This window comes from Balaenoptera borealis (assembly GCF_965194805.1).
Source record: "Balaenoptera borealis genome assembly, chromosome: X".
In the NCBI taxonomy this organism is placed as follows: Eukaryota; Metazoa; Chordata; class Mammalia; order Artiodactyla; family Balaenopteridae; genus Balaenoptera; species Balaenoptera borealis.
This window is the reverse complement of record NC_138881.1, coordinates 125,179,832-125,197,934: the sequence shown is the minus strand read 5'-3', so window position 1 is coordinate 125,197,934 and position 18,103 is coordinate 125,179,832. Positions and strand designations below refer to the sequence as shown.

The 18,103-nt window shown below is 44.6% G+C and overlaps 1 protein-coding gene across 4 annotated transcripts in view; it reads right to left on the bottom strand.

Annotated features, from left to right (window-relative positions):
• Positions 1–18,103, bottom strand: part of MTM1 (myotubularin 1) — a 98,510-nt gene that overhangs the window by 38,004 nt on the left and 42,403 nt on the right. For 3 of the 4 annotated variants that reach the window (XM_082376119.1, XM_082376120.1, XM_082376121.1), the window contains 2 exons: positions 17,079–17,189; positions 12,757–12,858 (listed from right to left, as the gene is read on the bottom strand). In XM_082376119.1, the coding sequence (XP_082232245.1) occupies positions 12,757–12,858; positions 17,079–17,189 (213 nt within the window). Of the gene's footprint in view, positions 1–12,756; positions 12,859–13,699; positions 17,054–17,078; positions 17,190–18,103 lie in introns of those variants that run through there. The other variant, XM_082376122.1, reaches the window with a different exon arrangement.

The window sequence follows — 18,103 nt, the reverse complement described above, 5'->3', positions numbered from 1 at the left end:
GTTTAAAAGGAAATTAAAGTATTAGAGGAACATGGGATAATTCTTTTATAACTCTGAGTGGGGAAGACCTTCCTACCTGGGATGTAAAACCCAGAAGCTATAAAAGAGAAGTGTGCAGAAAAGAGTTAACCTAGCAGGTCTGAGACTGCTGTCCTTACAGAGGCCTGTGGCATGGTTGGCCCCTGGCTGGCATCGGGGAACCTGGATTTTGGGAGAGTGCCCACCACTCCTTAACTGATAAGAGTTTAAGTTTACGGCACCTAAAATGTTTATACCAACAACGTGCTTTAAGTCGAACCCCTGCCTTCCTTCTGGGACTCTGGAAGTTTGGTATGTGCTAGGCAGAGGGTGTCCACGTGACCAGCCCCCTGGTTGGTAACATTTCCCGTGGGTTGTCACAACTTGTTACTATAGGATTTAAGTGTGTCCTGGTTTCCCCCCGACATCGCCCCACGCACCTTTTCCTTTTGCTGCTTTTGCTCTGTATCCCTTTGCTGTATTAAATCATACTTGTGAGTATGACTATATGTTGAGTCCTGTGAATTCTCCTAAGGAATCTGAACTTGGGAGTGGGCTTAGGGACCCCCATCTCTCTCTCACACACACACACACGCACGCACAAACACACACACACAAAATCAATAAATTCTACCAAATAAGTATTTTTAAAATTCTCCACAGCAAAAGCCACCATAAGAAAAGTCAAAAGATAAATGGGAAAAATATTTACAACTCATAAAGTGTTCCTACAACTAACAACAACAAAAAAGACCAAAATCCCAAAAGAAAATGGGCAGAAGACAAAGAGAATGAAGAAACAGAAATACAAATAGCTCAAACCAAAAGATAACCAATTTCACTCAAATAGGATAAATACAAAATAAAACTAGGAATCTACATTTTCACCTATTAGATTAGCAAAGATCAAAAAATTAGAAGGTATACTGGATTGGTGTGGTAGGCAGAATAACGGTCCCCCAAAGATGTCCATGTCCTAATCCCTGGGACCTGTGTTATGTTATGCTACACAGCAAAGAGGAATTAGGTTGCAGGTGGAATTAAGATTTCTAATCGGCCGACTTTAAGATAGGCTCTGAAGACGGAGGGAGAGGCCATGAGCCAAGGAACGCGGTGGCTTCTAAAAGCTGAAAAATGGGTCTCACGGGCTAAAATCAAGAGCCTCCAGAAGGAACACAGCCACGCTGAGACCCTGATTTTAGCCCGTGAGACCCATTTTGGATTTCTGAACTCCAGAACTGTAAGATGACAGACTCATGTTTTTAGAAGTCACTACGTTTGTGATAATTTGTTACAGCAGCTATAGGAAACTAAGACAGTTGGAGAGGATGTCTGGAAACAGGCACTCTGACACACTGCACATGGGAGTGAAAGCCAGTACCTCTTCCGTAAAGGGGAACTTGGCAATATCAGTAATTCCACTTCTAAGAATTTATCGTACAACATACATGAACACGTACAAAATGATGTTTATGCTAGGTTATCCATTGCAGTAGTTTGTGTAATAGCAAATGATTGGAAATGATGTCAATATCCATCAACAGAGGATTAAATAAAGTATGATACAGTCAACAGAATATTGTGCAGTCATTCACAGAGTGAAGAAGCCCATTTGGTAGGCAATATGTGTTGGTAAATTTAAAAAGCAAGGTATGGAAGAGCATATGTAGCATGCTCCATTAGGGTCCAAGGAGGAAGGAATATAAATAACAACTTGCCTGCATATGCCTAAATATCACTAGTTGCCTGTGAGGAGGGGAATGGCATGGCTGAAGGGGGCTGGGAGGGAGTTATTTTTACTATTTTTACTGTTGGGCCTACTACAATATAACAAGATACCACAGACTGTGTGGCTTAGAACAATAAACTATTTCTCACAGTTCTGGAGGCTGAGAAGTCTGAGGTCAAGGAGCCAGCATGGTCTGGTTCTGGTGAGATCCGCTTCCTAGACGGCCTTCATGCTGTACCTCATGTGGTGGAGAGTGCGAGTTCTGGTGCCTTCCTCTTCTTTTAAGGGCACTAATCCCATCGTGGGGCTCCACCCCCATGACCACATCTAAAGCTAATCACCTCCCAAAGGCCCCACCTCCAAATACCATCGCACTGAGGGTTAGAGCTTCAGCACATGATTTTGGGGGGGGACACAAACATTCAGTCCTTTTACCCTTCCTGACTTTTCAATCACGGGCATACATTAGCCATTTTTGAAAAGTTTAAAGTATTGGGTTGGCCAAAAAGTTCGTCCAGCTTTTTCCGTAAGATGGAAAGGCTTTTTGGAGAAAACCGGATGAACTTTTTGGCCAACCCAATAAATGCTTGCTGCATAAATGCCCTAGTTTCTAAACAGCAGAATATTCTTATTGGTCACTTGGTTGCTGCTAGCTCCTATTCATTCACTCTACTGCCATTAGTAGATTCACTTAACAAACATTTACTGAGGGCCCACTTACGAACAAGGTATTAAGTAGAGAAAAAGATAGGACACCACCACTGTCTTTAAGGAGTTAGAAATCCTCCGAAGGAAAGAGATGAGGAGAGCGCAACTACTGCTCACGTAAAGAGGAGAACGGTAAGTGCCATGAGAGGTACAGATAAAGTGCCATGGGGCGCCAGGGGATGCCAGGGTTACTTCTGGACAGATGGGCCTGGAGGAGTGGTGATGGCATGTGAGCTCCCCTGGAAGGGTAAGACCACTTTGGACAGGGTAACGACGACGATGGCAAAAAAGTCACAAATGGGAGCCAAACTCAGAAAACACGTGGCCATCAGCAAACACCTCGGTCTGGCAGCCAGAGCATAGACAGGTAGAAAACCAGGAGACCATGGAGAGATGCAGCCCCACAGTGGAGGAGACAGAGGTCTGCGTTTACACTGACAGGGAGGGAGGAATGGCTGAAGTTTCGGAGGCGAAGGGATGAGATAAGCTGAGCTGCATCCCAGGGACAGCGACCTGACAGGAGGCACGTGTAGAAGTGGGTTGGATCGGAAACAGAACAGAAGTAGGAAAACCAGCAAAAGCACCATCCCCACAGTTTAGAAAAGAAGAGATGGAAACCTGAACTAAGTTGGGCTGGGGAGGAAGAATCCCCTGGATTCAGTAAATGTTATGGAAAAGGGAGATCTCACAACGACCTTGATTTTGGAGGAGGAGGAAGAGGTGGAGAAAGCAGTGACAGCACTAGAGAAACTGGGAGCTCAAAGGAGGCTTGAGGGAAAGATGAGAGATTAATTTTAAACAAAGGTTTAGGCATCAGTTGAAGTTATGGAGCAGCTAATGGGAAACATGAAGCTAAGAAGGCAATGCTGGTCAAAGTGAGAGAAATACAGCTGAGGGGATGGCACGGAGCAAGGAGGAGGGGAAGGATGGACTTCTCTAGAAAACCCATATTTAGATGACAGAAGGAAGCCGAGGAACTAGAAAAGAAAAGGAAGCCCAGGAGATCAAGACCTCAGAAGCAACAGGACAGGTAGGTGGCCGGCAGGATGATGGTCTAGTTCCTCTAATTGAGACTTCTGCCGACAACATCTAAAACCGCTGGATAAAACAGAAACCCTTTTTAAAAATGCATTTATGAGTCAACTAGGGAAGAAGAAATACTCAGAAGCCCAAGCCAAACTGCGAACAGAACAGAGAGCAAGAGGAGCACGCCGGCTTTCCCCCCAGGGCAGGACCGGTTTTCGTGGCCTCTTGGGCTCTAGGAGAGAGGACGTAACACCCCGGGCCTGCCCCAAGATGCCAAGATGGGTGTCAAACTGGAAACGTCCTTCAATAACACTGTGCCCTCAGGGTGAGGACGAACAGGAAACAAGCACCTGAGACTCCGAGGGAACTTACCTGTCTAGACGATCCGTGCTGAGTAATGGAGCCTGCAGCACAAGGCAGCCAAAACTCATAAAGCTTGGATGCTCCGAAAAACATCAAGCAGAGAAGTTAATCTGTGACTGTCCCAGGTTGGGAGTGCCCCCCAAATGCCTGGCAGAAGAAAACGTAAAACTGCCTTCAATCCCAGCCTCGGAGTCTTCCCATACATAGATAAAGGTCCAAGGAATGAGTCCACAGGCAAGATCATCACAAAATAGCCCAAGAAACTGGGCCCCGTGAGCCAGCAGATAAGACGGCAGCAGGCCAGGCCCGGCTGAAGAGAGAGGGGGTAAAGCAAGTAGAAGACATAGCAGCCCCGAGACAAAGGGCTGCTCTGAAGATCCTGACTCTGGGCATTTGATGGGCATTTTATAAACATTCTCTTGCAGCTACTCAATATTTTTTAAAAACCTTTGAATGCTGGTGCAGTGGAAGAGGCCAAGTCCTCCCAAGTAGCAGGGCGGGCGGTGGGGCAATAAGGTAGGACGTGCGGGCGGGCCGTGAGCGCTGTGCTTGTGGGCATGGAAGGCAGCGCGAGGGGTGGTCCAGCCGGGACCACGGTCCCTGGAGATGGGTGCGGGGAGGACGGTCGGCACGTCCCGAGGCCGGGGGGAGAGGGCAGCGGAGAGAGAGCCACACAAAAAGAACCGAGGGCCAAGTCTTGGAGGAGGCACGAAGGGAGGAGATTTAAAAGCATGATTAGACCCTCAATTAGCCAAGTTTACCGTTTATTCTAGAAAAAAAAGGAAACGGAGAACGAAGCCACACTTCAGTCTCAGGCCGCATCCAGGCAGAGAAGTGTGGCTTCTCGTTCAATTCCCAGCTGAAAATGAGCTTTTTGCTTTTAGCTATTAATTCTGTAATCGGCCTAGAAGGTAAGAGTCTGCTCCATTTCAGTCTGGTTTACAATCTCAAAGCAATTTATAAAAATGTCCCCGCCTTCTGAACTGAAAACCGAAGGCACAGGAAAAAGTACCCTATGCTGTTCATTTTCTCTTCGTAGGGTCATTTATACGCCTCATTCAAATGGTCAGAAAAGATGCACAGCCCCATAGCCCAGTGTAGTAACCTTTATGGAATTATTTCTGTAGGCAAGCGCCATGGGAGTAGAGCCAGAGAGGGCACAAGGGGAAACGGCACTGCTTATGCCACACGGCAGGGCGTGACGGGGTTCAGTGAAGCCCGGGAAAAAGGGAAGGGCCCTGCTCACCGGTCGCCACAGAAAGGCCTTGCGAGCCTGTGGCTTCTCTCGAGATTAGAGCCAGCGGGTCTTCTCTCCTGTGTCCATCTCCACCGCCCATAAGATGGTCAAATTTATCAAAACAAACAAATACCAGAAAACTTTGAAATCCTATGACTGCCGATTAGCTCACAGAATAACAAAAAGTAGGAAACACTGCAATGCGGAAGAGCTGAATCCCGAGAGAGCTACGTTACCCCACACGCAGAGTCACCGGTGGAAAGAAAAGAAAGGGAAAACAATTCCTGAAGAATTCTGTGTGTTACATAGCATCGCTGCCCGTATTTCCCATTTCTACTTAAGATGCTTTCTGGGTTTAATGCTCTGAAACTGAAGACTTTCGACTAATCCTTTAGCAACGTACAGGCAATGGTTTGTTAATAAGAATACTGACCATTATCTGTAGAGCATCTTTCTTTTAAAGGGCTCTAAGTGTCCCACATATGATCACAATTACTTTACTCACATTCTTGGGAAGACTGGGTTGTGGTAATCATCCTTACTCTCTGCACCTGCTGGGAAAAATGGGGCGCTAAGAACAGAAGCGCTGACATTTATTGGGCACTTACTGCGTGCCACGCACTTTTGTGAGCACTTTCCGTTTAATCCTCACAAAACCCCTGTGAAGCAGAGAGTGTTATTATCCCCATTACAAATGAGAATGCTGAAGCACAGAAATATTACATAATTTTCAAAGTCGCCAAGCAGGGTCTGGGCCGCCGGGAGCCTGGCAGCCAGGTCTCCGGCTCCGTTTCTTCACGCGCTACGTTTCCCTTATGTGAGTCTACAGGCCATGAGTTTAGTCATACACTCAAGCCCTTCACTTAAACAAAAGTCAAGAAAATCCACGCAGGCCTATAGCTGTAAAGATAGATTTAAGTGACTGTATTGGTGCCTAAATTAACTTAAAATGCATTTTATTCTACATATTCTACCATTATCTAAAAGACTGTTCATCAAACTTTCTAGACTATGATTAACAGAAAGCCATACACTTTACACCATGACCCAGACACACATACACACACACACACACACACACACACACACACACACACACGGATAACCGAAAGAAATCTTTCATGAAACCATACTTATCTATATTATGTGTTATGCTCTTAATGTTTTCTATTTCATTAAAAAATGCTGGTTACAACCTAGTCAACTGATTTCACGACTCAATAATACAATGGGATTCAGAGTTTAAAAAAAAACTCCCATCTAAAATTTGAATTATCTCTGACTATCCCGTCTGAGTAAAGACTGAGCAAAAACAGTAAAGGAAATCAATGAAAGAGGAACTTTGGCATTGAACATACCACTCCAACAATTAAACTCTTTATTTTTCTGTAGCGCTATCAGGCTCTGTTCATATGTACACAATTTTTGTTCCTGCTTTTAAAAAAAAATTACCATCATATCAGAGGCATTGCCACATTTCTTATCATAAAAATGTAGCATTTACTTAGTATTGAGTTACAATGCAGTTGAGAAAATGGCATACAATTTCTACTGTTTGAAAAGCAAAGCAAAAATAAAACAAGAAAATAAATGCTTTGGTGGAAATAGAAAATGTAATCTAAATAATTTTCAAGTCTTAATGGATTGACATAATATAGAAACAATCAAGGTAATGGTTTGGGGTCCACTGTGTGTGGCTAAGTTTAATTCAAGTTCAGTTCAAAGTTTAAGTCTCCAACTGAACACACTGAGTGGTGAAAATACTAATGGGGAAGGAGGCAAGAGAGCCGGGGCTGGTGCGAAAGAAAAAAGCTCACTCACACACCGCTCACCCCATGGCTGGATTTAGAACCCAGCTCTCTTGGCCTCCAGACACCATTTCAGGAGGCAACAGCAAGTTTACTTCTGGCTTCCAATGCCAATAACAATCACTGAGATAATCTGCAGCTGCTCTAACAGTTTCAATAATATTAACAAAGTGATATTTTTCAAGCAGGGGCCCTCTGTATTGTTGAATGCAATCAGGCTTAGATTACGCTTCCAGGAAATCCCTTTCTGGCACACTCTCGCATTCCCCACAGTGGCAGTTTGGAAACTTTTCTTCCCCTCCTGTCTCAGAGGAATAATTGTCCCTTCTCCTTTCCCAAACTGCCCTACAAATTGGCCTTAATCCCATCCCCCTCTGCCTTCCCCAGGATCCCGCTCAGGAAAGGAACCCTTCTCTCTCTTGCCCACAAATCTTCATTCACCTTTTTCGGATTCTCAGGGAAACACGTCTTCCCTCAACCTGGCCGCTACCACTATTTTTGTTTTTAAATACCACCTACTCTCTCTTTAAACCTCTACCAACTGGCTCTGGTCCCCTCTACCCAGACCATCCTCTGTGATTCAAAAAAGTTCAATAAGTGTATGCCAGGCACTGAACTCGGCGCTGGGGAACAAGATGAGGAAAGAAGGTCCCAGCTTCAAGCAGTCCACAGCTAGCGCGTCCAGCCCCCAAGGAACTGGTAATCATCGAATGTAAAGGACTCTTCCTGAGCCTCCTCTCTGTCCCCGCAGCCTCACACACCCATCACTACCTTCTCAGGCCTCTGTCTGCCTTCGGCCTCTGCAGACCCCACCCTGCAGGCTCTCCCCTCACCTCTCTAAGCATCCTCATTCACCTTGCTGGCTCCTCTGTTACACCCAGGGCTCCTCACCTGGGACCCACAGGTGAGCTTCCGAGGGGCTGCAAGTCCCCTCAAATTGTATGTCAAGTTTTGTACATAGCACATCTTTCAGGGGATGAGACACCCTAATTTACACCGTATCACCAAAGGAATCCATGACTCCAAACAGATTGAGAACCACGATTCTAGATCTACACCTCTGAACTCTCTTCTGAGGGGCAGGCCCGCAATTGCTGCCGGAAATTCTGTCAAAAGATGCCAACTGCCCTGCAAACAAAACAGAACTCCCCATTCCTCCCTCCTCGCCCCCTCTTCCACCTGCTTCCCCAAACGAAATCCTTTTCTCACTTCCCTGCTCTGTCATCACTCGGGCCGCAGACCTCAGAAGGAAGGATGATTCAGCCTTCTCCCTGTTCTCCGGGATCAAACTACCGCCCAAGCGTGTGGTCTCCGCCCGCATCACCACCACCGTCTCGCCTGGCCCTCCCTCTGACTCCCCTCCCAGCTTCATGAGCTCTCCTCTCCTATCTGTTCTTTGTGACGTTGTATTCAGTCCCATCACTTACTTCAAAACCTTCAGTAAGTCTCTGCTACTTCCCAGGGTACAAGCGCCTGACTCCAGCAGGGCCGTCCACCAGACGCGCCCAGCTTTCCTCCTCCCCGCCACACTCCAGCCAAACATCCCTGGCGACCCTCGTAAGCTCTCAACACTTCCAGCTTTCTCTCCCTTATGCTGAGGGTCAGGGTCTTATCTCTGCCTGAAATGCCACCTCCTCCGCCATCCTTGCCCACTGGCAACGATGACCGTCCTTCCAAGGCCCAACACAAATACTATCGATTCCATGCAAGCTCTTCCAATCTAGGCTGGACCTGTTCCCTTCCCCCTGGGACTCCCCAGAAGGCTTCCTCGGCCTTTCTCTTACAGCACTGAATATCAACCGCCCTATATTGGAACCATACACATCTGTCATATCACTTCTGTCACATCCCCAAATGGGAGCAGGTATCATTCATCCTACTACGACTTCTCATCTGCCTTCATGGCTCCCCAACACCACCCAACACACTACTCTGAAATGAACCTAACTGATGAAATAGCTGCACACACTGAATGGAATAGCAGGGGCTAATATTCCAAGAGCCATGTCACTAGCTGATCTGTTTTTATCTGTATCTTGTATTGTTTTGGTGACTAGTTTTTTTTTTTTAAGATGACTTTTACTGGTTAAAACTTTGAGAATGTAATTTTCCAAAACTTTGTATGAGCAATTCAGTTCCCATTTTTTTCTCCAGTTTTTCACTTTACTGACTTCCTAAAGAAAAAAGTAGGGATTCCTAGCACAGACACAAAAAATAAGGCAAAGCACCATAGACTTGAGAAATCAAACCCTCTGTGGACCACTCCAATGACAGCAACCCAGAATCCTATGCTCTGGTACTAGATCCACAATATCCAGAAATCCAGCCCATCTGTTTCCACAGAATGGATTTTTCCTTCACTTTCTACTAAACCCGTGTTCAATAAAAAAGCCATCATTATACAACTGCCATGCAGAAGTCATTATGCTGAGGTTAGAGAGATAAAGCCTGATCCCTGCCTTGATAAGCTTACAGTATAGGAGGGGGATGGGTAATTACTACATAATTATGACATAAGGCAGACTGAGGGAGATAAGTGCTCTAGTAGAGGGACCTGCAAAGTCTAACAGGTTGAGAGGTAAGATGAACTCCCACCAGGGAACGCACATGGCATGGGAAAGGACCTAGGACTGAGCAACATGGTGGATAGGCTCTAAAGAGATGAGGGGACCGCAGGTAAAGGGGACAGGGAAACCAAAGTTTCCCTGAGTTGAGAAAGTTCTATGCATACCAGAGAAGCACAGGGTGGGCCTGTGTGGTTGGAGTCTAGGGTATAAGCCATGGGAAGTCACTGAGAATTTTTTGTGTGTGGAGAGTGGGACATAGAGTGATATGATCATACCTAAAAAAAAAAAAAGACAACAGCATTGTGTAGCATAAGTTGGAAGGGAAGGAAACTGAATGAAGGGAAGTGAGTTGGGAAGCACAGGTAGAAATGGGAAGAAATATTTGAGAGTTACTAATAAGCAAAACCTATGGGATTTGGAACTGATGCGGCTATAGGAGAAGTAAGGCAGGGGAATGAGAAAGTTGACTTCGTACATAAGACACAAGGTTGTAATGTAAAGCACAGGGAATATAACCAATATTTTATAATAATAACTTTAAATGGAGTATAATGTGTAAAAATACTGAATCACTATGTTGTACACCTGAAACTAATATAACATTGTAAATCAACTATACTTCAATAAAATAAATACGTTTTATGCCTCATTGGGGTGGGGAATTGACTTCAAGTTCTCGAATCTGAGCAACTGAGGATCATCCAAATGTCAGGGCTAGATTTAGAAATCACCCATACAGCAATGACAGCTTAAGCTATGGATTAAATGAAATAATCAAGTCAAAGTGAGTAACATGAGAAGAGGGCTGACAGGGAACCACCACCAAGATGTCTACCTTTAAGGAAAAGACAGAGGCAGTGGAGACTGGGAAGGAACAGTCAAGATGGTACAGAAACACAGAAACCAAGACTTTCAAGAAGAGGGTGGTCAAAATTATTGAATGCTGGGGGGAGATCAAACCGAATGAAGACTGAAGTGAGTCACTGGACTTGGCCAGTAAGAGGTCTGAGTTCCAAGAAGGTACTTGCGATAAAACTGGATACTAGAATGGGCTGGAGGAATGAGTGAACCGGAGATGTGGACAGCCTAGAATATTCTTTCCAGAAGTTTGGATTGAAGTGAGAGATGGGACAGTAGTTTAGAGGAAAGCTGGTCCAACACTTGACCTCTTTTTAGGGGAGTAAACTCTCAAGGAGACAGAAGATACCAGAGAAAGGGGATGACTGATGGAGCAAGATTGTGTAGGAGACATACTGGGGCCTCAACTCGAAGGAGGTTTGAAGAAACCTGCTACGTGGGGCTTCGTTGGTGGCGCAGTGGTTAAGAATCTGCCTGCCAATGCAGGGGACACGGGTTCGAGCCCTGGTCCGGGAGGATCCCACATGCCATGGAGTACCTAAGCCCGTGCGCCGCAACTACTGAGCCTGTGCTCTAGAGCCCGCGAGCCACAACTACTGAAGCCTACAGGCCTAGAGCCCGTGCTCCACAACAAGAGAAGCCACCACAATGAGAAACCTGTGCACTGCAATGAAGAGTAGCCCCCGCTCGCTGCAACTAGAGAAAGCCCACGCACAACAACGAAGACCCAACGCAGCCAAAAATAAATAAATAAATAAACAAACCCTGATCTGTGAACCATCTTTAAATCTCTGATCATTTAAGGCCAGATATGCAAAACCCAAGACATAACCCATTCCCTCACTGAATTTTCGTGGATTAGATGTACATTCTCACTTTCATGGTAATTCTGAGGATGTGTTCCCATTAAGCTCTTTTTATCCTAATAGTTAAAAATTTTTAATATTGAAATATCTTTTAAATCACATATTTAATCAAAAACTGAGAAAAGGCTAAGAATGTATTCAACTCTATGATATCATTGCATTTCCTGGAAGCATCACATTTGAATCTACAATCAACACATGACCCATGACTAGTACTCCAGATCCTTCTAGACCACCACGGTCTTTGTGTAATTGTCCTTTCCATCAACCATGAATTTCCTTTGACGGAAACAACTGCTGATGAAATTTGGGAAGAGAGAAGCCTTGTCTTGCTAGAAAAAAATTCAGGCCCTCATTGCCCCAAAATAAATAAATAAATAAACAGGTAGATAGATAGATAGATAAATAAAAGACAGGCATAGGAAGAAGAGCTCCATTACAAAGCAGCTCTTCTATTTAATGACCTCTTTCATCACCTTCAGTCTAGCTGGAGGCATATTTACTCCATACTTAAAATAATGGCATACGTTTATTTATTTATTTATTTAAAGAATTATCTTTAAAGAATTATTCCCCTGCTCTCCCCTTAGCAGATGTCTGCTTCCACATTTGTTTAAAGTCAAGCAGAGAGTCTGTGATAAACCATAATGGAAAAGAATACGAAAAAGAATATATATATATGTATAGTTGAGTCACTTCGTTGTACGGCAGAAATTAACACAGCACTATGAACCAACTATACTTCAATAAAATTTTAAAACAACAATTTGGGGAAAATGCTAAGAACACTATCAAAAATAAAATCAATAAATCTTTTGAAATTTACATTTCAAAAAAAAACAAAAAAACAAAGTCAAGCAGAGGAGAAGGATGGGGTAAGAGGACAGAAAAAAAGGTGGCAAGATCAAGGCAGAATATGAAGAAAGATGGTTTGAAGAGCAAGATGCGTGGAAAGCTTTATTTCAGTCCCGTGGTAAAACAAAGTGAGATTACTCAGTCTACTAAATAGGAAGGAAAAGTTCTAGGTATACACAGCCCAAAACTTGCTATGGACTAAGTCATAGGTTGTAAGTAATTAAATGCATAATAAGTCTGTCCTGCCAAATATATAGTAAATGCTATCAAATGACATTTAAAGTGTCATCCCTTAAAAATAAATAAATAAACCTCCCCTGTCCAGTGATGGCCTGCAGCACCTAAGCCACGAATCTGCATTTGAGAAGCACATTGGCTTAAATGGCACTTAGGCTCACTCTTGGTTCCCAAGTAGGGGGCGACGAGCTCTGGGATGTGACGTCACAGTGCTACACTGACATGCTTGTGGTCACCTCGCCACCTTCTGCCTTTGGAAGAGGGCTGGCCCAGGTGGAGGGCAGGCTCGGGGCTGGCAGGAGTCACCTGGGCTGAGCCACCCCACACAGACTGGCAGAGGAGAGGCCCGCTCCCTCGGGGAACGGGTCAACCTTCTGTAATAAACAGCCTCGTACACACATCACACTGGGGAGTGCAGCACAGACAGGAAGGAGGGGACACCCAGAAACCCTCTGATGCCACCGAGGAGAACCCTGGAATTTACCAGACTGTGGGCCAGGGGGAAGGCATATCTCGTGAGGATCTCAAACATATCTCTTCTGCTGTGGCCCTCCTGTTTCAGCGCGAACCTCAGGTTTCTCATGTCCTGGGGGCAGAAGAGAAACGTGCCAGTTCAGTCTGCAAATCGAGTCACATTTGTTAGCAAAAAACCTTCTATTCAGGTAGAAGATCGACTTACCTGAATGGGCAATAAATCTAGACTACTAAGAAAATTACTTTGTTTTGTACAATATTTTGAAACATCCGGTTTAAGAACACCTGAAAATATTCCCATCATAGTCATGATTGTCAAGACAAGACAACTCGTGTTAAAGAGAAGACAGAGCTAAAGTTCACTTGATAGAAAAATCAAACCTTGCCTTGAGCATCACGTCTGTGTCTGTCTACTCTGACTGGTTTCCGAGGTATTTTAATTATAAAACGGTATTTTATTCTTAGGACTTTTCAAATGTGTATCTGCCATAAAATATCATTTCAAAATTGTCAAACATGTCATTTAAAATACAGACGCTCTCTCCCTCTCCCCTCATGCTTTTAACTTTAAAGTCTCCCTTTTAAAAATTAGGAAATGACTGGCATTTTAAGCTCTAATACAAGTAATGTAATACATTTTTTACTAAACAATTTTACTTTCACAGACTTCTATAAAGACCACATTAAGGTGCCCCATAGGAGGAGTGACTATGCTTCTAGGAACTAAGAATTAATGCTCAAAACCAGACTTTAAGGATAGTTTCCAATACATATCTCTTTAAGAAGCAGGAAAACCTTCTTTTAAACTGAATTCAAATAAAATAAGCTCCCTTAAATATCAATTTGTATTACACAGCAAAAGATATAACATTCTAACTTATTTTCGAAGCTGGCAGTTTTTGAGGTTGTCTCTTAAATCACTCATGGTGCTGTGGCTGAGTGATGGCTGTTACCTTCTGCATTGCACTTTCAACACCTCAGGAGTGAGACAGATCCAGCCCCTGCCCTCTCGGATGTCACCATCTTCATATTTTTCCAAGTGCTTTTTCATTTGTTATCTCAACAGCATTCTTGAAGCTTCCTAAGTCTTCAACATGTAGGAGCAGCAAAGGCCTTGCCATACACATCCCAAAATGCAAAGGGGAGTGAAGGGAGTGTAAGGCAACAGGCTCTCAGACCCCTCATCAACGACCCAAAACCGATCTCTCTGCATACAGATGGCATCTACTGGGCCTCGCCAGCGCCAGGATTCCATGCTTTCTTTTTTAAAAGCACGTAACTTAATAACATCCAAAAACTGATTCACGACATATTCCAAGAACACTGGGATACCAGTTGTTGTCTCATGATGCAAAGCACTAGTCAAGTAGAAGGAAAAAAAATCATTTCAATCAGAAGACGTGCTTTCAAGGGATTTGCAACGAACCCCGAGTACAGCACCGGCTAGCTGAGTATCCCCAAGGCTCACAGACGTACGAAGGATTTTCTTCCGACCAGCCTTGGTTCCGATGATAACTCTGTAACATCATGCTCTTAACCACTCAACCAGAAACTAGACCATTTCTAGATAAATATTTATCCTGGTCCATCAGTGATTCAAACCACTACTTTCGATGTGCCAAAGTACAAGTGATTGAAGCGACTTCGTGTGGCCATCTGATTCAGATGTAATCAAAGGACAGAAAGAATCACTACCTTGTCTTGCCAACAAGAAAAATGCAGTGGAAAAGGCAAATGACTCACAGGTGGCAGATCACCAAATCTGTAACAGAAATATGAGCATATACGGAGGCGTAAGTTGCACCTGGTCTCCTAGAGCCTGACCCATCAGGGAAGGACACCTGGGAAAGAGCCTCTTGGTAGAAGAATCTCGCAGTCAGACCCCTGGCGTTTAGCAATTGGGGCACTGGGTGCTGAGCCAAGCCTCGTGATAACAAATGAGTAAACACACCCCTGTTGCAACAGCCCGGGTGGGATGGTTTGGCTCTGCCTTTTTTTTTTTTTTTAAGCTCTGAGTTGTCAGCAGGGGATGGCATGGGGCCTGGCGGGTAAGAATTCATATATTCGGAGCTACCTTCTCCTCGGTTGCTAGATGACAACCACTGGGACTTCTATCCATCATGTGCAAGTTGCCACTGGCAAGCAGAAATCCCCATGTACGGACCTGGTGGAGCCAAATTTGTAGGGGTTCTACGTTCTTGTTTCGGTGAAGCAGCACAGTTGTACTGTGGTTACTACCTGCAGATGAAAGGGGACCTACGGGAGACAGGAGGCGAGTCTCTGTCCCACTGCAGCAGATTCTCTTTCTGTCACCTTCAGGTCTGTTCCTGAGAAAACGGAATTCGACTCTCAACATCCGTGTTTCCAGGGAGATAACTGAGTTAAAAGGTTGTGCTACAACACTGTTCTAGGCCATTCATTGTCTCTGGGCTTGACATTAATTCCAAGAAACATACATATGCAACATTTGAGAATTATGCCTGCCCAGCTGTTCCCAAGACCTTTGTTCTTAGAGTAAACAGTCAAAGGGTAAGAGTGTGCTTTGTGTTATTAATTTGGGGGGATTAACATTTAAATACAAGTTTTTCCCATTGATAAGGCAACAAATAGGATTTTTTTCCACTTGCTTAGAATGAAAGTCACTTTGAAATCATCAGAACCTCCTTTTCCCTGGAGTGCTGTAATATAACACTCTCCTCCCATGGGTTCTTTTATGCAAAATGCAAAACCTTCCTTAAAAGTAAATCCCCACATTTCTAGGCCCAAAAGGGTAGACAGTAGCTGGGATTATAGATAAGGCATTAAGGGAGCTTGGATTCAACCAAAACCAACAAAAACAAGCCAAGATGGGGAGTGAAGGAGAATTTCAGTTCAAGTCTCATCGTGACAAAATCCTTTGCTTTCTGATAGAGTGTACTAGTCTTGACCTTGTACAAACTGGAGACAAAAAAAGTATCATCTTCATAATCCAAACAAAAGTACAGGAGATGGGCTTTAAGAAATTACAGTGCACAAGACCAGGAAAAGGAGACTTGGGGTGGGATTCTGACTCCTGCATCAGCTCCTCGGGGACCCATAGGCAAGGAAGCCCGTTGAGCAAATGCCTCATTTCCCATCCACAGAATGAAGGACTCGGATTGGCCAGGGGTCAGCAAGTTTCAGCCCAGGTCAGTCTTGGTGTGGTCTTCAAGCTAAGATTGTTTTTTATATTTTAAAAGGGTTGAGAAAAAACAAAACGCAAAGAAGAACATATGACAGAGATCTTGCTGGCCCACAAAGCCTAAAATACTTGCTTTCTGGCCCTTGGCAGGAAAAGTCTGCTGACCCCTGCACTAGATTGATGGTCAGATACTTGAAAGAGTCCCAGCCTCTGGGACCCAGCCTTCAGAGATTATCTGGGGATTTGGGGTAGAACCCAAAGCTTTACCTTTGTCAACCCGAAGAGGGCTTCCCAGGTTCCCTTCATGCATATTTAGCTGTGGGAACCACTGGGACAGATGACCTCCAAACCCCTTCTAGCTCTTTCTAGGACTGGGCACTGTAATCTTCCGATACAGAATATCTGAGAAGGAAGTTTTCTTGCAAGAAGGTTTATTCTGTCGTTTGCAAAATGATTATCTCACCGGATTTGGATTCCAACTTTGCCATCTGTTGGGTAATCTTAGCTAAGTTACCGAACTCTTCTTAGCCTCAGGCTCCCCATCTATACAATGGGGACACCACTGTCCGTCTCAGAGGACTGCCCTGAGGATTTAATGCAAAGCCCCTAGTACCTGTTTGGACCGACAGAGATGCTCAATGAACAATTACTATTATAACTGGCTGAACATTACTATCACTAAATCTCTGCTGTTCCCCATGCTGAAACATAACAGGAGGCCACCATCTCTGAACACCATCTAAGCAAAAGTGGGAGGGGCTGTGAGAGGTAAGAACACAGACTCTTCACAGAGGGAAAAATCTCATGTATTTGTCCTTCCTGTTACGATGTGAAGGTGTCTGGCTGGAAACACATCACACGAAGGAACACCAGGAGCAGACTTGTGCAAAAACAAAAAAGTGTGAAATGTGATTTATGAACTTTTCTTCCTAGTCAGTCAAGCAAACCAATTGACTGGCTCGGGTTCTCACACTTAAGGACGACAGCAGGTCCCTTTCATAGGAACTCTTTCCCCAGGAGGTTCTGGAACGCTTGATCATGAAGGGAGAACCACACCAGGGCCTCAGATAAACAAGGGTCTTTGATTTTTCTTTTAAACCCACATTCACTTTTTACTTATCATTCAACGCTAACGTGCCTATTTTCCCGTAAGAAAGTACTGAATCTCTTACTTTACAAGTAATATCTAGCCCATAGGAATTCTCTCCTCTACTTGTGGCGCCTCCCATTTTTTCAATTCTTGAGATCACACCCAGAGGAACATCAAGTATTAGAGCAGAATCCTGTAATGGACAAAAAGACACAAGTCAATATTTCTGTCAGTACAATTAAAACATCAAAAACATATTTTTAAAAAACCCATGTGCTTTCGGGGCATTTTTACCTTGGCCCTTTTACCACCTTTTATGAGTAAAAACATGACAGCGATCACACATGAAAAAGCAAGCATGATAATAGTCAGTTATGCGACCAAAATCCATCCCCAAACGTGCGCCATTCTGCACTGCCTGCAGAATAAAGCCTGAACTCCTAGGTACACAACTCGAGGGCCCCAGGACGCTGCTCCCAACCTGTCTCTGTGGGCTGCTGTCCCACAACGTTCTATGCTACAACTAAGTAGATGCCTTCACCATTCTCCAAACATTTTGTCTACACTCAGGCCTAGGGGCTCTGTGCACGGTGTTCCCTTTGCCTAGGATGATCTGACTTTCCCAACTACTAACATTCTCCAACGACGCCCCGCTTCCCATTAGATCAGACAGAGTTGACCACTCCCTCCTCTGCAGTTCTGCAGCACTCGGTTCGGACTGGTGTTACACCACCTGCTTCAAGTCTCACTGCCGTGAACTTCCACATCCGCACTCCCTCACTGGAAGCCAAACATCGGGAAGCGGTGCCTATCTTAGGCATGGGTGCTCTTCCCAAAGGAGAAGGCCTGAGGGCATACAATGCTTCTCCATAGCTCCTTACCCAACACTGGACGCAAGGGGTCCAGAGGGCTGCTGGCACGAAGGACGGAATAACGTCAGTAAAGTCGTACCGAGATCGTCACACCAAGATAACAGCAGCTGCTGTGTTCGGAATACATCATCTGTGCCGGGTACCACAAAAGGCCTTTGCGTGTATCGTCCTCACAACCATTCTGGACACAGGTGAAGTATTCCCATTTCCTGATGTTGCAACCAAAGCTTTAAAA